Below are 24,439 nucleotides of genomic sequence, written 5' to 3' on the forward strand. Positions count from 1 at the left end.
ACAAATATACCAAAAAGGAACAATTGAAAGAGAAAACCAAATGGATAAACCCCAATAGTTGAAAAGTAGAAATAAAAAAAGTAAAAAGCAACCACGCTGAATTCATACATACATAGACTCAGAGGACCCGACCAACAGGGAAAGCAATGGTACTTATGCAAGTCACTTGTATGTTTTTATATTTTAGATTTTAAATATCTGTGTGCACCATTTCATCCAAGATGATTGAGTTGAATTTTAAAAGCCTTGAATTTCGAAAGGAACCACAAATGAAAGTTTTTGATCATACTTCATAAATCTGTTGGTGTAATGAGAGAGAAAGATCCAAACAGAAGAAACAGTATCCTACACCACATATTCAACACAACAATTCTCAAAATCCACTAGAAGATCAAACAAAGACATATATATATATATATTTATATATATGTGAGGTGTGTATGTGTATGTGTATTTATAAATATAAATATATCAAAGAAAATCTTGCTCTATTGGCACAACATAAAAGGAAAGAAAACTAAAACTGCTGCTGCTAATTGAAATGAAAGTGGATATAAATCTGTTCTTGTTCTTTGATAAAGAATGACCACTCTAAAATGAAAAGAAAGAAACCCTATAAAAATAAACAACATAAACGATAAGAAAAATAATCTCTCGAAATACACTCATTCTTTTGTTGTTGCCACGAGCAGAGAAAGGAGTATCCTGAAAGAAGGATCAATTAAATCCTTCACAGGAAGAGATTGAGAAAAACGAAGTAAATCAGCGAAGCAAGAAATGTGAATTTAACGTGAATCTAAGGGAGCGAAGGCGGATATGAATTGAGGAGTGAGGCAGTCGTTTGAGGAATTTGGTAATCGATTCACATCACACTCAGTAAACTGGGCTAGGGATGGTAGCTGTTTCGCTGGGATTCTGATGCGCAGGACTAGATTCGCTGACTGATTCCGGAAAGTGAAGCAAGGCCAACTCACATGTCCCAACTTTTCAGGGCTTCGTCAAAATGTTCGAATACTGAACATGATTGGCGGGAAAAAGGATATTGTTTGATGGAAACTACAATCCAAGCAAGACAAACAAATTCAGCAAAAGATGGGACTAACTCCAGAGGCAGGGATCACCAAGACTATAAACAAAACTCACATTGCAGGACAACGATACCTCCGGCATCCCACTTCTGCATTCATACTTTTTGTCGGTCCCAGTGTCGCTCGGAGAGCGCTGGTTGTGACCCCCGAAGGTGGGTTTGACTATTCTATCTTGGTTGGTACCCAAAATTCTGGATTGGTTGGTGTTTATTTCAACGGTTTTGGGTCGGGAACTACCCTTATGTTGTTTAGCATTTACTTCGCTCTTGAGATTCTTGTTCCGGATCTTTAATTCGCTGAGTTCAAAACTGACAAGAATCACGAGAGGGTCAGAGAAGTACTTCGCAAGGTCCAAAATATATTTATGAATGTGTTACTTACTTCCAAGCAGTCTTCTTGGAGGTATCCAATGCACCGAATAAGTTGTCTTCGACGGCGGGGTTCGACAATCTTGGCTCAGATTGTGTCCCATCTGAAGACAGGTTTGAATTCTCTGCACCCGATCCAGCAGGAAGTGACGAGTTCAAATATGATTGATCATAAGCTGATGTGGGTGGTCGAGAAGAAGCCATTACTTCGGGTGTAGTGGCCGTAGTCTTACGTTGAGCGGAGCCGGCTTCATTGATTTGACAATATATCACTGGAGGTGCGCCGGCAGGTTTGCTCGAGTTCGTGGTAGCATTATTTGTATCGGATTCAGGATGAGATGAGATGAGACGCGGTGGGTAAAAATGACTGATGCAATTGACCATTCTTCCGTCTCGATTGATGAGGACGTGTGCGACTGTGACGACTTTGGTACCATGCCACGCATCTCGGATAGCTTTTAAGATCTTGGGTCCATCGACTTCGGATGACATCTTAGCCAACATTCTACCAAGTAGGTCTTCCGATTCGTATCCCAGTACGTCTCGAATAGAAGCTGTAGTATGAAGGCACATTCCATCCAAGGAAAGTTTGGTCCAAAATTCGCAATCTCCCAATCCACCCATCTCTTTAATTGCTTGCCATGATAATGGCCCCATGGTACGTTCTCGACCTACCAGGACTACGTACTTGCGTCCTTTGCCGGCTTCAACATGCAGCTGACCTTGTGCCTCCATCCAAAAGATGCGTTTACTTTTTGTCACCGCTCGATAGATTAAATCAAGTGGTGTGTGGGCCGTGTTACCGACCTCCTTCAGTTGTCGGAGTACACCGGTGAGATCACCAGAGTGACAAAACGATGAAATGTTCTGATTCACCAAATCTTCCTCTTCATACTCAAGCATTTTTCGACATGCGGACGAGACATAAAACAGGGTACCTTTCAATGATACCACCATGACAACATCGTGGTTCTGTGCAATGAAAATGAATTAGAACAGCCACTTTCTCAAACCCATACTTGTTGCGCGTCTTCCACGAACTCACTTGGTATAAAACAGTTTTGAAATCTGATTTGAGAGACCGAGTATCCGGTAGAGCTGACACACGCCGGCTGATGACGGGAGCTGGATTTTGGATAACGGTCCCTGTAGGTTGAGGAGGGAGAGGTGGAGCAGGAAGAGGTCGAATTTCTCGGATTTCTTGGATTTTGTCGGACTCTGGAATCGATGCCGGGGGGCGTTCAGCTTCACCAGTGAAAGAGTGCGCCATATAGGTTCCGTTGCCCTTGTTAGCCATGATAGCATCTGTTTTAGTACGTGGAAATGTAATGGCGAAGGTGAATTGATCAAGAGAATGGTGGGATATAGGATAAAATGAATCTGTTTAGCTGAGCCACATAAAAGGGAAGTAGACTGAGAAAGACTGACTTGGCTGCTGTATTAGATCCACCTGGAATCCGATGTAATAAGTAACTTCATCAGAACCCCATTGAATCGGAATCACCGTGACGAGATTGACGAAGGGTTGTCCATTTTTGCGATAGTTGATGATTGACGATTGACTCTCTTTGCCAGCCATGATATGAGCTTTCATGTGGTAAACCGCGGTTGAGTCCGAATGCTTTCGCTTGGATCCCTTCTTTGCGAGTCCCGCAGATCGAGGGGATTGTAAGAACCTAGATTGATAAAATTCTGCGTTAGCTTTAGGTGTGGCGTATGAGAAAGAGTAGTTTCGGACCTGCAATTCTGGCCCACGATTTCGTAATTCTCGTAGCCAGTGAGTGTGCTGAAGCTGGCAGAAGCAAAGACAATTGGTAGGTCCTTTTTCCTAGCATCGACAATTACAAGAGCGGTAGACGTGTCAACAGCCCCAATGTCAATTTGCGGGTTAGGACGGTTGACAACATAAGCAAGAGCACGCATGAGATCAAAACCGGAGCTTGAGTATATGTTTGGGTAGTTGCAATTGATGGGCAAGTCTAGGCCGATCCGACTAGCGTCGAAAGGGCTCTCTGACCGGCTTTCATATTCATCTGGTGGCGAAGAAGAAGAAGAGATTTCTGATGGGAATGGACTCAAGTCGGGATTGATGCATTGAACTGAATGACCATAGAGACTGTAGACCGGCTTGCTTGGATCGAGTTGGAAAGAACTTTTTCGTTTAAGAGGTGGAAGATGAGTGATAGATCGGGGCGATTGTTGAGGTCGCGGAGGGTTCGCGATTTCAGATGGAAGGATGTTGGCGTGAGACTGGTTTGTGAATTGCTGTGGAGGGGAAGTCCTGATGCGAGATGGATGGCGAAAGACAGTTGGTTCCGCGAAGGCTGGACCATTTGAATAAGCTTGAGCAGGACCACCGTGAGCAAAGCTTGGCATGACGAAGTGCAAGGAGTGAGATGGAAGTGAGAAGAGTTGAGGATTGAGACCATATTGATAAGAGTTGTCATGAGATCTTGAGGCGGAGGAAGGTGGCGGTTTACGTGATTGATTGATTGGTGAATGAGAGTGACTAGAGTTGAATGATATCGATTGATCTGAGCATGGTCGACTAGGTGGATAGGATTGAGCTTGAGAGTGTAATGCTGCTGATGAATGATAAAAGATAGGGTCACAGAGACGAATGAGTGGTGAGTAGAGAGACAGATGAGTGAAGAGAATGAAGAATGTGATGACTGACCGGTGTAGAAAGATGAAGAAGGATCGATGGAAGAATGAGATGAAGAAGTTGATGAAGGATCCGAATTGAGAAATGATCCAAAGTCAATAGGAGAAAGCATCCTTCTTGATTACCTTGGCTGTGGCTCCTCTGAGAGTTCGGTCAAGAAGAGGAAATGATGAGAAGTTGTTGAAGAGGTTATCGAATGTTAATAATAAGGATATTTAGTTTGAGTAGTTTGATTGATTGACTGATGATGATGAACTGAAGTTGAAATTAACCAAAATCAGATAAGAAGAAACTGATTTAATAAGGATCAGATTACATTAAACTATATCAAAACATCTAAAATCTAATTCAAACTCAAACTTCAAAACCTTAAACTCTCTGAAGATTTAATTAAGTCTTATTCATTCAATTTACACATATCCTTAAGTCAACCGGACATCGTGAGAAATTCAAATTGGTAGACACAGACACCACCCCAGAGAGATTGGTTACTTATTGCCACTCAAGAGCTTAACTTCAAGTCACGAGGTAACTTCCCTTGTAAAGACCTTTAGGAAAAGTTGTTCTGATTGCTACTACATACTTTTTCACTTGAATTATGTATCATGTTGTTTAGAAGGTCCGCAATCAAATTATCTCACAAGGAGAGCCACAAAGAATCCAAGGGGTCCCTGAATTTGGGTCCAGAGGGTAGGTGGACCTAAGATTCAACACCAGGGCTAAGAAATGTTTCAGTCCCATACAAGTTCAACATACCTCTCTCAAATGCTCTGTTCCTCAGGAACCCCATCCAGGTTTAGGAAAGTGCAGTGTTCAGATTTGATTTGCTCAACATGAATATAGGAGCAATATCAAAGCAGAATTGCACAAAATTCTGCCATTTGCTCAAATCTCAATATGAAGATGAAATGGTTTACTCTACATCTCCTCTAATCAGGTGCCAGACAAGTGAGGCAACAATGAGAAGGTCCACACAATGACTTGACTTGCCCAAATATACCACTCAGAGTCACAGATCATGCAGCAACCCATAAACACTCCCAATATTCTGCATTATCAAAGTCCATGTGTCTCTTTAGCTGTAGGTGCATTCCAGTTGGGTACTAGTAGTACTAGGACAGTGGGTGGTGCATTGATTTATGGTCATCCAGTCTCAGAGATGGGACTGTCCTCATCTTGGAAATCTTTAACACCCTACTGTGCATCTATCATGAAACAGTACATCATGGTTACAAAACCATTGCATGACCTCAAACACAACCTCCATGAAACCATACAATCCAGGCTCAGCCATCAAAGCTGAGGACTCAATCAATGAGTCATATGTGCACCCATCTTCAAGTTTTGTACTTCAAAAACAAAATATCTAATTGAGTAATTCAACCATTATCAAACTCTTACACTACACTACTCCATTCAATCTTCAGTGTTTCAAAGAGAGTCTTATCAAGGCTTCACTGAGTCCACAATCTTGTGCCTGAAAACAAATATGCTGTGTATACTGATCTACATAGAAACTCATGACATCCCAATTTACACAGCCATCCATCTGTCCCACTGTACAACTTTGTGTATCACTTGTTTTAGTAATCAGCTAAAGCCTCAATGCTCAAGAAAAAACTAAAGATACACATATGGCTATAGGTGCAAGGATAACCAAACACCCAGACTAAGTATAACTCAGAACCAATGAAATTGGTCCATCAGGATAACTTCGGACAAAACAATGATCTGCTGTGGCAGCAAAGATCTCCTTACAGTATTTGATTGCTTTTAGCCAAGTAATGCCAAGTTCAATAAATGCTCAATAAGAATTCAGTCCACGCAGGGGTGTAGACAGGTGTAGACAGTCTACACCACAAGGACATGCTGATGTCCTAGGGACGTCAGGATTTTTTGCAGGGGAAGGGATATCCTGAGTCCTGACAAAACTGATCCAAGGAGCCTGGGTCGGAATCAAAATTCGAGACATCCCACGGGCTTCCAAGGGTGTTCTTATTTAAATGTAGGCCCAGCCTGGCATCCTGAGTGTGTGCTGCGGACGTCCGCACGCACTGACATCCAGAGGATAGCCCAAACGGGGGTGCCGACGGAAGCATATGATCTCGGACAATCCCGACGTCCTTCCGCTCAAAAGCGTCTTCGTGGTGTAGCAGCTACTAAATATATATTACCTTTGCTAAAAAGCTTGGCCCGATCGAGAAAAAATAAAAAATAAATAGACCCGAATTTCGCCGCAGCAGTCACAACGCAGCAGAGAGAAAAGTGGGTGCCTTCCAATCCATTCCATCCGTTTGATTCCTCCGCTGATGCCAAAAATTTTTCGTCCAATCCCAGTCAATCACTTCGTTTTCCTCACCAAACTCAACTCAGTCCCTTGTTGCTTCTCGCATCCTGGAAATGTGTCTCTCCACTGTGGACAATTGATTGATGGTCTGTGTAAGAAAAAAGGTACATTTTTTTGCTTCAATTCCTCCCATTTGTCTCTTCAGTGCATTCCATTCAACCTACTGATAATCTCCAATATCCTTTCTAGGCATCCTTCTCCCATCCTTACCACCATACTGTCCCAAAGGTATCGATTTTGGAGTCAATGTGTTGAAGTTTAGAACTGTAGTTAGAGAAGATTGTCATTGTATAGGAATTAGAATCAATGAATCCTAGATAAGATTGGTGTAAAAATTGAAATCCTTTTACTCTTCTTCATAGGATCACGAGCGAATCGATCAATTTTGATCTTGTTCAAAAAAATGAGTCTCTAGATTACACCAGAGAGTTGAGATTGTTCACAATCTCTCCCATAGGAACACAGGAAGCTCAATCGGTTTTTATCGATCAAACCACTTGATTTTTGATCGGTAAAAACCAATCAAAAGCAGAGATCATTGTCCATCTTGTTCATAGGATCATAGACAATTTGAGTAGGTTTGGATGACTTCAAACCCAATAATATCTTACTTGTCATCGTCCTCATAAGATATTTGAGATTGCTCTCAACTCATGATCATCGGATTGTCTCATGAGTCATAGGAGAATCAATTGGGAATTGACTGGTTTTGATATTGTTCATGACCAATCAATCATTTTGATGATCTCAATCACCTTGAAAACTGACACACATTTTGAATATCTTTCATAAGATATTCAATCTCAGACTTTTGTTATGCAGCAGAGCATGGCACTGGACAGGTTGAAGATATGTAAGATACATCTCATTCAACTTGGCCTTTTTCTCAGATTAGCAGAGTAGTCGTAAGGATCATAAAAGCTTCAACATCAATCCTTAATTTCATGTGTTAACAAATGCTCGTTATCGACATAGGAGGAACAGTGTGAAAAGCTTCACATAACAAATGATCCGTTGGACCGGATTTGACCTACATAGTGACTAAAACATGTGATCTCTGAACATCAAACTTCAACACATTGACTCCAAAATCGATACCTTTGGGACAGTATGGTGGTAAGGATGGGAGAAGGATGCCTAGAAAGGATATTGGAGATTATCAGTAGGTTGAATGGAATGCACTGAAGAGACAAATGGGAGGAATTGAAGCAAAAAAATGTACCTTTTTTCTTACACAGACCATCAATCAATTGTCCACAGTGGAGAGACACATTTCCAGGATGCGAGAAGCGACAAGGGACTGAGTGTGGTTTGGTGAGGAAAACAAAGTGATCGACTGGGATTTGACGAAAATTTTTTGGCGTCAGCGGAGGAATCAAACGGATGGAATGGATTGGAAGGCACCCACTTTTCTCTCTGCTGCGTTGTGACTGCTGCGGCGAAATTCGGGTCTATTTATTTTTTATTTTTTCTCGATCGGGCCAAGCTTTTTAGCAAAAGTAATAAAAGGCATAAAAATACAAATTCGTGTTGCACCGAGATTTAATACAAAAGTATAAAACCTGTTAAATCCGATTGAAAGTGACAGGTCTCCCGCAAGACATTGTTGAATTGTGTCCAAAACCAGGTTTAATCTAGTTTTGGGCTCTCAGATTTTACTTCGGGTGCATCACACAGACAAAGAATTATGGCGTTTAATCCTTTGACGGCTACTCCCAAGACAACTCCTGTGACATTGTCAGGTTGCCCACACGGATAGCTGAGAAAGACAGTGTGTATGTATGTAGTCAACTCTTGGCAGCCCAGTGACGTCATCATCATCTTGCAGCAATTGATCTATCAGAGTCAGGTTTTCTCAATCATACAGAGCCAAGACCTAGTTGTACAAAAACACAGCAGTTTCAACTAGGAGGAAATTTTCAGACGACAAAACTCCAAACGTGTCAGGAAGCTTTTAGCTTTGCAGATATGCACAATCACCTGTCCGATTACAATTACAAAGTCATAGAGATGGGCAGTACAAGCCATCAACAACACTTCAACCGATAGGCTGAGTATCTCATTGATACCTTCCAAAGACAGTTTTACCCAAGGATCACAAGAATCACTGGTCTCGGAATTCAGGAGGCTTGGGCAAGCCTTGTGACCATATTTGATTTGTGAGACCAGAACCTGTGTCGAATTGGATCTAGTTTGTCGGAGAGGAGTGCATAGAGCTACGAAGCCATGAGAAAAAAAATCTGGTCAAGATCAGCTTTGGAAAGGAAGCAAGGTGTGGAAACGGATGTCATCAACAGAAATCTAGATCAGTCGCGCACCGCTGCAGATTCAGACGCCTTGGAAGAAGCCTGATCAGAAGTTTCAGTCGTCAACTTGGCTTGGAGGGCAAGGCTATCGGCAAGAAACTCCACTGCATTCACGACTGGCAGGTCAGATTGTGGATTCAACTCGGTGGGCCAACCGATCTCGAGGCTCAAGACCGCACTCGATTTTGTCAATGGTACGACAAAGTCGTCTACCGAACTAAACGGAATTTGTCCAATTTTCAAAACGCTAAATGCATTAAGATGGTAAATCATTGGGAAAATTCGTCAGCCCCATAATAGTACACTATGATGGTTAGAACTCACCCTCTTAAGTAATTCCACGCGCTTAGGTTATTGGGGGCCTTGTAGATCTGGCTCTTTGTCCACTCCACCTCTGTCGCGGCCAGGGTTTTGATGTCCGCATTCGGATTATGCAATTTAGTGGTTTCAAATTGGATGAAGAATCGATGGTTCCAGGCCGAGTTATTGCGAATGTCACTTGTGAGGAGTCCTAGCGATAGATCGGTCTGATCAGTCTATAACTCGAACTGCTCGATGAGTATGTGAGATTACTCACCTTCAATGAAGCTCAATTCACCTGCCCATAACTCGGGTAAATTAAACTCGCACAAGACCCATTGACGACTGAAATGCAAAGACATAGAGAGAGAAAATGAGCTCCCTTCGAGTTGAGGTACTGAAAACTTTGAAAGCTTACTATGCCCATGTATTGTAATTTTTGGCATCAATATCCAAAGCTTGTTTGACAAATGCCATCTCTCCACTTGGGTCCTGCAAGGCTTGAATCAAATTTCGGCGGTGTTGCCTAAGGTGGAAAGGGAAGTTAGCTCGATACTTGGATAGTGATGTATCAGGGCGACATACCAAACTTGGTAGCTTTTGAGCATAGTTTTGATCTTTTCTTCGAGCATTTTCAATTCGGATTTGATGTGGCCTTGAGAGGGGTCAAGTCGATGAAAGTGAACAATGACTTGCCCTCGATATGTCCTACAACATTTGTCAAAGAGCAGTCAGATGACTCGAACAGAAAATCCACATCGACAAGGCGGGGTACGGCAAGCATCTTCGACCCACCAGACAGGATAGTGAGAAGGATTGAATTTGAGGATTATTCGAGTGAGCTCAAGTGCACGCTCTGATAACTCGTTGGCTTTCAGTATTGCCCTAAAGAGATCCATTGCCATCCGATCTTATGTCACACATGAATGAGTTTTGATCAGCTTGCACATCTGATTGCCGTTGAAGCTAGGCAAACCTTACATTCTGGGGAATACGCAATTGGAACCATAGGTCGCTCAATGTCAGCCTGTGGAATTGGTACGAGACCCTCCCATAGCACTTCATCCTTCAGTATGTCGGCATCGGTTCGGTCAGTTTTTTGTGAATTTTCAGACATGTCGAATGAGGTATTGTAAATTGGACTCTAGAGGTAAGATCGCGAGGTGAGTATTTAGTTAGGAGAGGATGAAAGAGCTTTGGTCTATGATGACTAGACACAACTTTAAATGGTATGACTCGGCGGCTTCCTCCTTTTGACGATTAAGGAACTTACAGCTTATGCGAGCGATCATCGATGTCCCTATTCCGGTACAGGTTAATATCAACATCGGACGACTTTCTCTTTCGCAACTTGAAAGGAAGGCGAACGTCATATGGGTTTGGCACAAAGCAGCAAGCTGCATATGGCAATTCGTTTCAACTCTCGTGAAAGCCGGATTATGACATATCACGATTGGTACCGGCAAGTGAGCCGAAGTCCGACCTCACCCTTGGTTCGCGGCGGAAGCCCTCCCGGCACCTTCACAAACATGCGCCCGCACAGTGCGACAGGCGGTAGGCGTGTCAGCAAGACAGAAGGTCTTCATACATACACACAATTCCATATAGATGGGCACTTATGGATGGTTCTGTGGAATGTTCTAGCTGAGCACAGATTCATCATCTCTCACTACTCACTTGAACAAGTCTCATATGTAGTGTCATTTATATGTCAACATTATGGCACCTGCAACTAATTTGACTACACCATCCAGGAATTTTTGTAATAATTTGGCAACCAAGAATAACTGAGTGTGTTTTCTCAGATGTATAAACAGTAGGCTTCCACAAAGAAGAAAGTGTGACAATGATATCTTTTACAAAGCAGCCACCCTGCTCAATTGGAGTTAAGACATACCAACCTTTTTCCTATTCACCATACCTCATTGTCATTCTTGACCACTAACAAAGTTGGGAAAAGGATTTTATGATATGAGATTGAGACCAATGGAGAATTTGCAGTTGATGTACAAGATGAGTGGTGGTTTTCTGATGATACAAGTGCAGAAAGGTAGATTTGGCCACAAAGGTATGCTGCAAAGGGTGATGAACAGATTCCAGCCCATATGCCTTGTATCAGCCTAAGTCTTAAAAAGCTACGCTTCACAAGTATCTAAGACTGAATGTACTTACTGATTGCATGTTTTATAAGTTGAGGATTTGTTATAGAGAACAACTTTACTTGTTTTCCAAGATAAATTCGAGCCTAATGAAAATAAGTTTGTAGATATTAGTCTGGTAAGTAAAAGACTACACTGTTGAATTTATTTGAGTACTCACTAGTTATAGCTTGTTAGCAAAACCTGGAGGAATTCTTTTAATAATGTCTTGTAATTGGACAGAGGAAGACCTTATCAAAATATTTGTCACACCTGAGACTGGTCAGTCATTTCCGCTTTGGAGCTTTAGTTTTCATCTCAATGAAGAACTGGTCATAGGACCATGAGGTTATATTTTGGAAGTTGCTACTTTGATATTCAGAGTGATTATAGGAGTAGTATCTTAGACACTTCCAGATCATATATTGTTCCAATATCTGCCTTGCACATAGACTGGTTGAGGTACTTGTCCCAGGTGTGCAATATTGCTGGGTTTGAGGTCATGACAGCTGAATCACTGGTGATATGTATTATCATGACAATGGGCTTCCTAACTTTTGGTAAGTCAGGTTGACCAAGTTAGCATCCAACTTGATCAATACACACTCACTGCAGTCACTTGCACAGGATATGCCAGAAAAGAATTTCAGGTGACCAAGGACAGATTGAGTATTACCAAACATATTGATGGAAGTTGCACCCTTTTGTCAATTTTCCACCTACTTTACTTATGATTCTTGTCATCAGAATCACAAAGGGTATGGGGAAGGCAAAGCTCCTCAAAGTTACAACTGTCAGCTTTGACCACAAGTTGACAAGGACCGGGAACTTCAAATTGATGAACACAATGGCATGAAGCAGTTCATTGCATTGGATCAAAAGGAATTTGACACATCAACTAAATGCATCAGACAAACTTTCCAGAGATGCATCCAAATTGGAAGGGATGCTCACATGGAAAAGAGCTAGGACATGGAACATGAAAGCTTTTGACTACTGGGACCATATTAAACACTCTGGAAAACTGCTCTGCACACAGTAGGTGTCACATTGGTACTTTCAGATGTGGCTATATTACATTTTACTTCACTTACTGATGGTCATTCTTGCAGGCAGTTGGTGTGAGTTGGCACTTCAAAAACTTGGCCACAAGCAAGCCTTTGTGCACATGGAAAGCATGTTAGGTACAATGGTTGTTCTGCCTTGGCACTTAAGCAATCTAGAATGTTTGACACATTCCATCACATTTTAACTGAACAGCCAGGATAGACCAGTCCCTCCACTTCTCCCTGCTAATTTTTCAGGAGCTAATTTTTGTTTTTCAATGCTTGGGGAGGCAAGCAACAAATTGTTGTCAGTGTCAATTAATAATTGGACTGCTCAGATAGATGAAGCTCAGAGTCAAAAGCAACAATTGGGTGAAAGGATATTTGAATTCATCAAGTTGATTTTGAGTAAATTGCCCCTCAGTGGTAGCAATGGTGACACCACTCTGAACAAAAATTCAGATCAGATTAATCAAAAGAAGAAGGCTTTCAACATTGATGTGGTTTTACCATTAGCTTTTGATCAATACCACTGCTGTTGCACTGATGTCATTGTCTTCCTCACATGGTACTAATGTAGGGCCATATTGACCAGATTTCCCCTGAACGGCTGCAAAAGCAATTGTGGGAGATCTTTGTGATATGCAATAAGTTGATGTGGCATGAGTCCATCCAGGTTTAGATGTCAGTTTTAATTCATTCAGCTGATCCACTTTTCACATACAGGCATTGAAGAGCTCATCAAGGGTGTTCCTGGTTTGGGTGAACTCCTTGAAAATATATCTTTGGTGCTCACCAAGTACATCATGAACACCATTGACCCCTATGTTAGACCCATCCTGATGCAAGCTAGCACTTCCATAGGAGAAGGAAGTTGGGCTTTCATTAGTGGAGAAGATCAATGTACTGTGTTTAATGACCCTGGTGCATCTTACCCCATCCATTCAGTCCTTGCCAAATGTCATCTCTCTAACATACTCAACAACCCAGCTGGAAATATATCTGTGATCATTGTGAAACATACTGTCAAATCAAGTGTAAATGCATGGAGCTGTAAATGGCTTGAGACACAGATACCTGAATGATTTGTGCTAAAAGTGAGCACAACTTCTCTTGAACCACAAGTATGCAGACTTAGGCAAATAACACAAAAACATATAAGAAAAGAAACCAAGATAGAAAGACAATAACACAAGTTAAGAATAAACATTAGGAATGAAATAAAAATCAATAGTAAAGTACCTAAGTTTATCAGAGGACATATAAAAGTGAGAAAAAGATATAATGAGCAATTGATGTAATTAACATACAAGTCCCCTACACAAACCGGGATTGTGTTTGCAATCATTGAAATCAAAGGAAAACTACCAAAGATGGTTCTGACCCTCACATATGCTTAGGGCTATGACCTGGCCCTAGCCCTGGCCGGCCGAGTCTGCCCGAGAGTTTTCTGGGCGAGGTTGAGGCCAAGCCCGGGGCCTAAAGTCTAGCCTGGCCATAGTGAGAAAGGCCCCGCTCCAAGGCTACTCGGGGCCGGGGCTGTCAAAAAAAAATCTGTGGAGGCATTGCTGAAGGCTTGTTGAGGCAGTTTTCTGGAAAAATCAACATCATCAAGCATCGGCCCTAAGCTCTCAAACAGGCTTAAAAAGGGCTGGCCCGAGCCAGGGCCTGCCCGGCGCTGCCCGGCAGCATCCTTGAGGGTGCCGTGGCCGAGGCCGGGTCTGGCCCGGACCCGTGTCCGGCCCTGCAGCTTTGGGGCCGGGTCATACCCCTACATATGCTCCAGCGGGGCATCAAATGTTCACACACACGCTTCCATTGGGCAAAATCCAAACTTAACTAAGTCCCAGTCTGGACCTAACCACCAACTCCAGAGAGGGACTTACGCCTAAAGTCAATTTTTTGGCGTGAGATCTGTCGGGGCTTTGCACCAAAAACTGGCCGCCTTATAAAACTTTTTTTTGTAATTTCAACTTTCCTCCACATTTATTATGAAGATTGTGCACCTGGACTCCCTCTACAACCTCGTACTCATTTTTTCTTGTTATCTTGATTGGTTGTGTAGATAAATATAAAGTTTGTTTAGGGCCCAAAGGTGAAATTTACAGTAATTTGGACTGCTCCGTGTCTGAAGTTTGAAATTTGGTCTGACATTAAAATACCAACTTCTCTAGATATCTTTGGAGCCGCTCAACATATCAATAAGCCCAGAGTTAGAGGATGTAGACAGATTCAAGGCGCATATTTTTTGTAATGAATGTGAAGGCAAGCTAAAATGACAAAAAAAAGTTTTATAAGGCCACCATTTTTTGGTGCAAAGCCCCGACAGATCTCACACCAAAAAATTGACTTTAGGTGTAAGTCCCTCTCTGGAGTTGGTGGTTAGGTCCAGACTGGGACTTAGTTAAGTTTGGGCAAAATCAAACTTTGTACAACACAAATCAGTCTTGTTCACAGTGACACAACCAAGCAAACTTAACTAAGTCCCTCTCTGACCTGTACTGGCCAGCTCAATCGAGGGACTTACGCGCAATGTCCGGAATTTGGCATGAAATCTGTTGGGGTGTTTCTCAAAAAACTGCCATCACCTCTACTCGCTAATCTCGCCAATGATGTATCTTAGACATCATTATGAAACCTATGCGCCGCTACCGCGCGCACATTTTTCTTATTTGCAATATCATTCTAGCTCAAACGGCTCATAAGTTATCATCAAAAAATGGTTTGGGGCCAAACACGGCCAAGACACGACTGTGCGGCCCAAAACTCAACATCACTAACCAAAACACTTGATTTGCGGACAGAACTTCAGAATCGTCGACAAAACAAAACAAAAAGGCTAACGAAGACATCCACCAAACTGCAGTTTGGTGGAGATGGAGGATATATCTCTAAGTCTTTGAGATTATCACGCGCTGTCACACCACCACGAACTACCACACCTCATTATTCAATTTACCATCTCTTCGATTCACTACATCCCACACCTTGAATGTTACGACGAAGCATTCCCGCCGCTGGCGAAGCACTGATCAAGCAAACCCGTGATGCTCGCCATCTAAGCTCAATGTCTGCCAAACCCAAACTGCGAACTCAGGTGCTCAACGTGACTGAAGAACTTCAGGCAAGGGTGGTGGGTGCGCTTTTCGAAGAAACGTACGGATACCCCGCTCGGAAGCAACAGATCGACGCCGTCATTCATCTCCTGAACGGCAGAACCACGTTCTTGTTGGCCGGAACCGGATTTGGCAAAAGCCAGGTCCCCGAATTGTTCTTCAGATTGTTCGACGACGCGTATGCACCGATTATATTATGTATCAATCCATTGGACGCCCTTGGTGACGACCAGGTCCGGATGATCCTACCTGAGCGCTGCAGTTCCCAAGTCAAATCTCTGACAGTGCAGTGCATCACTTTTTGGATGCAGGTCAGCGAAAAAAGCTTAGTCAACCTGAACGCGATCAACTTGACCGCGGAAACCTGCACGCAGTCGGCCTGCGATGCGATTTTGGAGGGCAAATTCAATTTTGTATATGTTGTATGTTGAACATTCCATACATGTCAGTAGTGGTCAAGTGCTAGATGCTTACTGATGTAACATGCGCTGATGATACCAGAGTCCCGAGTTGGCTTTGACGAGTCCCGTGTTTGACCGCCGATTTCAGACTCGCCTAGTGCTTAGTGTAGTCGATGAAGCCCACATGGTTTATACCTGGGGCCTCGTCGAGAGTGGCCAAGCCAAACGCCTGGCCAGTCATACTCGAGTTCAGGACACTGGTGTTTTCCGCCCGTCGTATGGGGACCTCGCTCGCCGCTTCCTGTCCACGGTGCAGGTCCCTCTGATCTTAATGTCTGCCACCTGTACACCCCAGGCAATTCTGGCGATTCTGGCGAACCTCAAGCTCGACATGATGAACATACAATTTGTGCGCGCGGAACTTACTCGTCCCGAAATACGTTTGGTTCGCCGCACGTTCAAGCGGCCACTGAAGGCAGCACTGCGAGGCCTGTTTGCCCATCACACCGTTGTTCCCACCACGTCGATACCCCCTACGTTGATCTACTGCGGTACACAGAATGCGACATTGGAATACTTGGACATCCTTAATACTAGCCGAGGTCAGCCCAATGAAACTGCCAATCCTTTTGCCCAATTCGCTCGCCGTTACCATGCGTCCACGGGGCCTGAGACCAAACAGGACGCAGTGGCCAGTTTTGTCGTCGGAACTCTCAAGGTCTTGTGTTGCATGCTCGCCCTCGGTTTAGGCCAGAATTGGCACCAAGTACAACGCGTAATTGTGGTCGGCCGACAGGACCCTTGTCATTTCATACAAATGACAGGCCGTTGCGGAAGAGATGGTCGCCGAGGATTGGGGGTGCTTTTAGTAGAAAACAAGCGAACCAATGGCAAGAACTCCATTGCTGAGTTTACCACCCCAACCTCGATGTCGGACGATGATCGTATGGACGCCTTGGGTATTACACCCGTATGTTTGCGAGTTGCTCTCGCGGTCGATCTACAGTAAGTTTAATACACCTCTGTTTTCACTAGGATGATATCAATGTGCTTACCACAATTTTCAGCCATGGTTTTATCCCGCTCAATGCAGATCATTGGTCTGTGAAGGAGGAAACTCATCGTGAACAACAGGCGGGCATGCCCGTGTGCGATTGCTCGAATTGCGAGCCGGCCCAAGCTGAAGCTGTCTGGGTGGCCCAGCAAGCGTTCACGGCTCAGAACTTCAATGACGCAATGGCCATGGACTCGGATGACCTCCTCGACCTCATCAAGAGCCTCCCTCAGCCCCCTCCGGAAGCGACGTGTAATACCAGGCCAGTGGCCATGTATTGTGGCGTCGACGATCCCATTCTGGAATCGACGACCCTGGAAGCCTTAGTCACACATTTGGAGGTAGCTTTCCATAAATTCTATTTTGATTTGTTCGATGGGCAGTCCAACCTAGGCCCAACAGACTATTTTGGACGAGATCTAGCTTGGGATATGGCCAAAAACGTTGACGTCTTCCAAAAGCCCAGCAATTTGTCGGTAGTACTTGCTAGCGAAGTCATTCACGGACAATTTGAGTGTTTATTTGGTGCTATCACCAAATGGAAATCCAACTTCAATACGGTTTCAACTTTTGCAGCGGCAAAGCAACGGAGGCTCGCCCAAAGTCGTACGTGCGGACCTCAGAAACCTCCACTGTCCGTGGAGGGGGCCCTGTTGGCAAAACAGGCAGCCGACGCAGCAAAGAAGGCTCAGAAAGACGCACGAGACTTAGCCGCGCTGGCTAAATTAGAGGCACGATCACAACTGGAACAGGCCAAGAAACAGGTTACAGCGCGCAACAAGGGACTTCCGGTCGATGTCAGGTACTCATCCTCTAACTCTCAGCCTGTGCAAGCTCGAGTAGAACCGGTGGGTCCAAAAAGGAGGGCCTGTGAGCAGGTGAGTCATAGCCTCAATCGGTGTCATTGATTTTTTCACAATTTAATTCAACTTGCCACCACCTCTGGCTTCACATGTGACTAGATAGTTACTCCTCAGCATGGCCATCCGGGTTCTCCCACGAAGACAGCACGTTTGATGCCCCCCACCGATATCTCGAAGATCGACCCGCGGCTGAGTCAGCATTGTTCAACTTGATCATGTTGCGCAAACCAATTCGCCACACGTTCACGACTTGTGCAGGAGGACGGCCCGTCGTGGGATTGGCCAAATGGTCTTCTGCATATTTGAGAAATGCTTGCATGGATGTATCCGTTATGGAATGAAGGTTGGGCTGGTATATAATGCTCTGGCCGGAGCGAGTTTTGAGGAGCTGAAGTAGCTTACGTAGCTATTAACACAATTAACACACATAAGATGAGGAACGTGTCGTATTCTACATGCAATGAAGGATATTGATTTCTTACCAAAGGAATGTTGTTGGAAAATCTATATGTGAGCCGTTCGATGTCCGTCCCATGGCCCTACATTAGGACAAGTATTACAGAACTCAACATTAACATTGAAAGACCTCGGTCAAATCGCGCAGAAAGGACACTCACCGTGTTATTGTACATGTGTTTAAGCCAGAAGATGTAAACTTCAAGGAACTCGTCTATTGCCATCCAATGGCCTTCGCGTTCGTTTGATGGTAGCAGAAGACTGTGTTTGATTACATGAGCTAGGCTCACCGGTAAGTCTTGCTCCAAGAGCATAACTATACGCGGAATGTGTCTCGCGTAGTGGGATAGACCTTGAAGGCCTTGAGCCATCACAGACCACCTCTTCCACATGGCCATCAGACGGCCAATGTCGCCGGCACGCGTGGCATCGTGTGCCTCAACGACGGTGGCAAAATCTCGAAGCCGCATCAGGAAGTTGAAGTTTGTGTGGTTTGGGCTTTCTCTGGCATTATCCAGGGCAGACCGGTCAAAATATCGAGACCAGATAATGTCCAAAAGCTCATTGCAGTCAGCCTGCTTGGTCAGGTCGAGTGTCTTCTCGCTATTGGTAACCTGCCTGAGGAAGGGTGCTGTCGAAGATAAGTTTATGACGTCGATAACAAATTGCAAATGAAAAAGATGCTGACTTAATTATGAACACTAGGTTAGCTTTGTGAATCATTTGCAAACTTCTCATGATACTATTAAAGTCTTGAGATGCGGGCGGTTTCTTGTAATCCCCACCAATGGCGAAGGTCGACCTCCACACTCCCGAATCTTCACCGTCTGCTGAATTACCCCAGTGAAGTGACCATATAGCCTTGGCAAAATTCCACGTCGTGTGGGCGCCCCCGAATACTGATAGTACCCACTCGATTCCCTCGACAGACTTGACGGGTGGAAAACGTTTGACCCGGAGACTCTCCAAGAGTTGGTTGGACCCAACATCACCCCCAGCTATCAATAGTTTTTCGGCATAAGTTTCTTTTTGTATACCAATCTGACTAACCACCGCATCTAACACGCGTGAGACACCATCGGCGGAACTGTCCGGGGCGTCCATCATTCGAAGGAAATGAATGTTCGCTTGGTGCATTTCAATTGGATCGATTGGAGGTGGGAAAGTCTTCAGCGTTGCAGGTAGCAAATGGGGCTCGGGGGCACGCGGTATATGAGGTAGGTGTTCTTTCAGAGCCTTGGCAAGTTGTGATTTGATCACTGAAACCCAGTGCGACACCTCGTTAGGCCCTGGAACAAAAAGGCTGATTTCCACGGGATTGCGATTTGCCGAGGTCATGGAGTCTAAGAACGTCGATAGGTTAGCGGCGTCTTCAGTACACTTGTCTTGCAGTGAATCTCGGATGACGTTGAAAAAGCCCCATGTGCCGTGGAAAAGACGAGACGAGGTGTCGACCCGGGTGTTGTGAATACGGAGGTGAATGTCTATATTATCAAAACATAATATGGGCATGATCTTCCTGTTCATTTTGAACAGGTCCTTCATTCTCTCCTCTTGTAGGACTCGGAGTCGGTCCATTGCTTGCAAAACAGTGGCACGAGAGGTGGTCATCCCAAAGGCGTGCAACCATTCATTCACACAACACGTCACCCCGGCTGCCAAAGCCATCAGTCCATTTGCGAGCGGAATGGCGTTGATGCGGCGGTTGCATGTCACTGCAATCATCGAGCAAATCATGGTTGGCAGCTGCAAGTAGGTCATCCGTTAGCCATTGAACATCAGGAGATGGTGGGACTCAGGCTCACCGTCTCCAGCTTGTGGGCGGCCAGGGACGCCAGAGTACCCTTTACGAAGACTAGATTCTCTAGTGATAAGATAGTGGCTTTGTCCACTGCCCCTTCAATGTGAGGCTCGCTGCCTGGTTGGGGGCTCCCAGTTAGGCCCGACTCGAGACCACTGGGCTCATCGTCCTTATCGTCATATACCTCAAGATCTTTTTTCTTCATTCCTAGAGCCAGCTTGCGATGTATTAGGGTGTGAAGGAAATGCATGCCGTCTTTGATTTTATTTGAACGAAGTGCCTCAGCACTCTCCCCAAAAAAGTCCGAAGTGATTCTATTCGAGCTGGCAAATCCGCCTTGGGGGAAATATCCCCTTTGAACTTCTTGGGAATTGACTATTGCTGAGGCCTGGGGACAAGCAAGGTATGACTTCACCGCTCGATTATAGTTATAATTCAAGGGATTACACTTACCTCATCTAATATTATATTCTCCCAATCAGCGCGGCCCTCGGGAGACGACATTGTCACCTTGCCGATGTTCTTGATGATTGATCGGGTGCCCTTGACCCCGAGACCTACCTTCATCATTCTCCGGCGATGTTCTATATCCGCATGGTTTGAGGAGAAGAATGTCACCATAAACTCTTTTGGTGAAAACCCCAACGCATTGATGTATTCACAGATCAACAAGGTCGTAGTGACCGTCTTGGGAATTGCTACGCTAGCGGTTTGGAGGTTTTCCGGAGTCATGGCTAGCAATGAGATTTGTACGCGCGGTGCAAAGGTTCAAAGTACGAAGATTTGGGTGTAAGTATTGTAACTAGTTTGGGGACAATTTCCTTTATGATCATATGACAGGAAGAGATCTTTCTCTTCTCTCTTGGTCCACGTCGGGAAACAACGAAGCCTGTTTACGCTTCCTTGGTTGTGTCCAGAGTTACATGCTAACCAAGTGGCCATGTTTGTTGACTCTCATTGAACTGTTTATTTTGTTTCGTCCTATCGATGTGTTCATGGATTTTGTAAGTCATGCGACTGCTATGCATTGTTTCAAATAGACCAATCAGGAATAGTAGTGACCCAAAGGGTTGGTGCCATATTAACCGATGCCCACTGATGCCATCATCAATCCGAGCGGCCGTTGTGTTTCGTACTATTTGTGTCTTTAATATCATTCCTCTGTTACTGTTGGTTTTGAAAAACCACAGGAATAGCGACCATGATTGATTATTTTTCATCACGGGGGGTTTGATACGTGCACCCCCTTAGTTTGACCCTACTCTTCCGGCCCATCCCTTCGGGGGCTCAATGGGCTTGTTCCAAAGAGACTTGCACCCAAAGCTGACAAGGTGTACGTGGGGTATAGCGTCTCCGTCTCTCACTGGACCGGATATAAAGGTATGAAAGACTTTCTAAACATTGTTATTCCATTTCCAAATCCTAACGACCTCACCTTCGCCCCAATGGATCCAGCCCAATTGCCAGACATCGACTTTGTCCCGTCCAGCGAAGACGAGTTTGAGGAACGTGTTGCGCACGTCACCGATGCCATCATTCGCGAAGGCATGAGCGTTCAAGAGTTTGTCTCGGCCGTCAGACCTTCAACCAACACCGCCTTTTCATTCCGACCACAACCCGGGCAAAACATCCTTATCTCCAGATGTAACAACATCATCCGCTTCATTCAGAGTCAGCATATGACTGTCTATGATTTTATGGTCTGTCTTCTGGAGTCCCGTGAACTGTGGCCACACCAGCGTTCCTTGCGTGGAACTGGGACGTACTCTTGCAGTATCATTCGCCGGATTTTCCTGGGCCTGCGTAACCTTGTGCACCGCGCTGGGAACGAGAACCATGTATGGCGTGAACTGATTCAAGCTGAGGTAAGGCTTTGAAGTATGCTTTGGCTGATTGCAAACTGACATATGTTATTGTCAATCATGCTCAGGCCGATGTCCTTCACATCAACGAGATTGACGCGTTTCCTGCGTTCCCCGCATGATCCTCTCGCGTGTCTTGAGTGAGTTATTACTCTCTTCACTTCTTGGAATCCTCTGGCCTATTGTATAATAGAAAGATATCCAAGACCCACACACTAACATTTTATTTTGGTGGGCAGCGCGCGCTCGGCGTCGACCAGTAATGCATTTGCCTGATGGGGCAACTCAGGGAAACTATTGTTTGGTCTTAAGGATTTAACATCAGATCAAAACGTATTTGACACGCAGCATTTGAAATTCATGATGGCCTCTTTGGCCCCGTGTTGGCCCCAAACCATTTTTTGATGATAACTTATGAGCCGTTTGAGCTAGAATGATATTGCAAATAAGAAAAATGTGCGCGCGGTAGCGGCGCATAGGTTTCATAATGATGTCTAAGATACATCATTGGCGAGATTAGCGAGTAGAGGTGATGGCAGTTTTTTGAGAAACACCCCGACAGATTTCATGCCAAATTCCGGACATTGCGCGTAAGTCCCTCGATTGAGCTGGCCAGTACAGGTCAGAGAGGGACTTAGTTAAGTTTGACAACCAAGCACACAAGAGGCCCTCTTATCAAATGAATGGTGACTCCGCCAGCAATGAATATAATTCTTGCAGCTCCTACTCAACTTTGCACCCGGCTAGAAGCTCCCATGATGGTCAACACAATTTGAGTGATGCTTATTTGAGGAATCCACAGGGTGTAAATCCTAATGCCTATCAAAGTGATCAAGGTAAATTTTGCAGGACACAACAGAGGGACCGCCCTTCAGGGAATCAAGGCTGTGATTGCAAGCAACAATTTTGGCCCCGCTCATTGCAAAGAAACTGTGAATAATTTGGCATAATTCTCGGGGCACATACAGGGTAATGGGTACCAACAGAATTAAAGTGCGGGTTTTGCTCACCATGGTTGTGGCAAGTGGATTCTTCTCAAGATGATTTTTGTAGTTTGCAACAAACCCACCAACCTTCACAAAATCAAGGCTACAATGGTGAGTGTCCTTTTTTTACCTCCGTTCAATGTACAAGATATGTGATTGACTTGGAATGATCATCAGGGGACACCCAGGGCAACAAACACCAACAAGATCAGAGTGGCGGTTTTAGCCGCCATGGCAGCAGACATGTGGATTCATCCCGTTTTGATCAGCAAAATGATCACGAGAATGAGCGAACCAATGGAGTCTCGTACAACCAGAGTGGTTTGGATGAATCCTCATACAAAGGGTGAAGGCATGGTGGACCGGCAAGTGAACCTACCGAGGATGACTATCAAACTTTGTAATTGCCAATCTGAATACGCTGGTCGATCCCACCAAACTCAAGGGTGCCATGATGAATATGGCAGGCACAATGATGGGTCATACCGTGAGGCTCAGCATACTGCCCAATATAGAGAGGTCCAACAGGAGCACAATGGTGGCAACCGCAGTCATTATGCAGAACCGATGTACCAAAATCCTGGTGAAGATTCACGAGACCAGGATTGATCCGCTAGGTATGTCGTATCTTGTCACCATCAACGAAAGAGCTCCCGTAGTAGCAGCAAGAGTGACTTTAAGAGCAAAAGTTCGAAGAGCGGCAGCTTACGGCATAGGACGCTTCAACATGGACGACTCGTCCTGCAGTCGTTACGATTGGTACCTCATGCTCGCCCAATATTATCATGTCACGTATCTTTTAAGAAATGCTCAAATGGAGCCTACTGTCATGACTTTTTTACCTGATGGTAAACGAAAGTCATGTAGTCTGGTCTCTAAACACGCGATGCCGTCGAGCCCAACCATGACTTGGAATTGATTGAACCCATCTGAAACTTGACTCCAGTGTTTGTTCGCAGGCAGAGAAAGTCTTGCATGTTTTGTCTCAGACTTTATATCCTGGATCACGGATTTGCTCACATTGGATTATTGCGAGTTCAGTGCGAAAGGTTCAAAAGATTGTTTTCCTCTCACATCCTACCTTTCGTCCTTCATGCATAGGGTCGTAAGGATTTATGTGCCCATCTCTTTTGCGCATTTCCCCTCGAGATTTCCACGCTACCGTGCCCATGTCCATTATAAAGGCTTATGACATGAACATCTATGGCACCACCCCCGCCACGCGTTCGGATGTACTTCCAGCTTTTCTACAGAAGGGTGAACAAGCTTGTTCAAGTTGATTCGCCTTCCACAGTGTCAGGAGACTTTTGTTACGTTGTAGAATCTTTTTTGATTTACAGTCTCAGAGGAGTACATAAGAATTGTATTGAACAAGGTCTGGGTTCAGGCAGACGATCAAGCTGACGGTTCTTCTAAAGCAGGTAGACAACGTATTGTACATGTTATTTTTGAATTCTTGGTCAAACCAACGCTGGGTTTGGTCCAGTCATCCCTTGACTTCGAGGAATCAGCTTCGGTCCCATTGGCGCGGTTGTGTGGAACGCGTGGCAGCTCATGAGATCATTATCGACAAAAACATATTGTATGTACTTTTGGCCTGTGGTAACGAGCGGCCAAGGTATGCTTCAAAAGCCCATTTGAC

The 24,439-nt window shown here is 44.6% G+C and overlaps 6 protein-coding genes across 6 annotated transcripts; 3 read left to right on the plus strand and 3 right to left on the minus strand.

The window, feature by feature from the left end:
* Positions 1–785: 785 nt before the first annotated feature.
* On the minus strand, positions 786–4,233 carry MELLADRAFT_89379 (putative white collar 1 photoreceptor; the record flags this gene model as incomplete). Its single annotated transcript, XM_007404485.1, has 8 exons — positions 786–941; positions 1,021–1,056; positions 1,144–1,396; positions 1,470–2,428; positions 2,502–2,761; positions 2,885–3,132; positions 3,195–4,038; positions 4,134–4,233. The coding sequence occupies 8 exons, from the start codon at positions 4,231–4,233 to the stop codon at positions 786–788; spliced, it is 2,856 nt and encodes a 951-aa protein (XP_007404547.1).
* A 4,861-nt stretch (positions 4,234–9,094) lies between these two features.
* Positions 9,095–10,191, minus strand: MELLADRAFT_32910 (uncharacterized protein; the record flags this gene model as incomplete). Its single annotated transcript, XM_007404484.1, has 6 exons — positions 9,095–9,285; positions 9,352–9,419; positions 9,493–9,600; positions 9,660–9,729; positions 9,838–9,984; positions 10,056–10,191. The coding sequence occupies 6 exons, from the start codon at positions 10,189–10,191 to the stop codon at positions 9,095–9,097; spliced, it is 720 nt and encodes a 239-aa protein (XP_007404546.1).
* Positions 10,192–15,250: 5,059 nt separating this feature from the next.
* On the plus strand, positions 15,251–18,033 carry MELLADRAFT_102090 (uncharacterized protein; the record flags this gene model as incomplete). The annotated part of the gene is made up of 4 exons (XM_007404436.1): positions 15,251–15,395; positions 15,686–15,818; positions 16,843–17,699; positions 17,792–18,033. The coding sequence occupies 4 exons, from the start codon at positions 15,251–15,253 to the stop codon at positions 18,031–18,033; spliced, it is 1,377 nt and encodes a 458-aa protein (XP_007404498.1).
* Positions 18,034–18,751: 718 nt separating this feature from the next.
* MELLADRAFT_102091 (uncharacterized protein) lies at positions 18,752–20,681 on the minus strand (the record flags this gene model as incomplete). The annotated part of the gene is made up of 4 exons (XM_007404483.1): positions 18,752–19,451; positions 19,683–19,894; positions 19,954–20,337; positions 20,403–20,681. The coding sequence occupies 4 exons, from the start codon at positions 20,679–20,681 to the stop codon at positions 18,752–18,754; spliced, it is 1,575 nt and encodes a 524-aa protein (XP_007404545.1).
* A 713-nt stretch (positions 20,682–21,394) lies between these two features.
* MELLADRAFT_102092 (uncharacterized protein) lies at positions 21,395–22,130 on the plus strand (the record flags this gene model as incomplete). The annotated part of the gene is made up of 2 exons (XM_007404437.1): positions 21,395–21,814; positions 22,005–22,130. 2 exons carry the CDS (start codon positions 21,395–21,397, stop codon positions 22,128–22,130), a joined length of 546 nt encoding a protein of 181 aa, XP_007404499.1.
* Positions 22,131–22,851: 721 nt separating this feature from the next.
* On the plus strand, positions 22,852–23,716 carry MELLADRAFT_102093 (uncharacterized protein; the record flags this gene model as incomplete). Its single annotated transcript, XM_007404438.1, has 3 exons — positions 22,852–22,908; positions 22,975–23,380; positions 23,415–23,716. The coding sequence occupies 3 exons, from the start codon at positions 22,852–22,854 to the stop codon at positions 23,714–23,716; spliced, it is 765 nt and encodes a 254-aa protein (XP_007404500.1).
* Positions 23,717–24,439: the final 723 nt, after the last annotated feature.

This window comes from Melampsora larici-populina (genome assembly GCF_000204055.1).
Source record: "Melampsora larici-populina 98AG31 unplaced genomic scaffold MELLAscaffold_2, whole genome shotgun sequence".
NCBI lineage: Eukaryota > Fungi > Basidiomycota > Pucciniomycetes > Pucciniales > Melampsoraceae > Melampsora > Melampsora laricis-populina.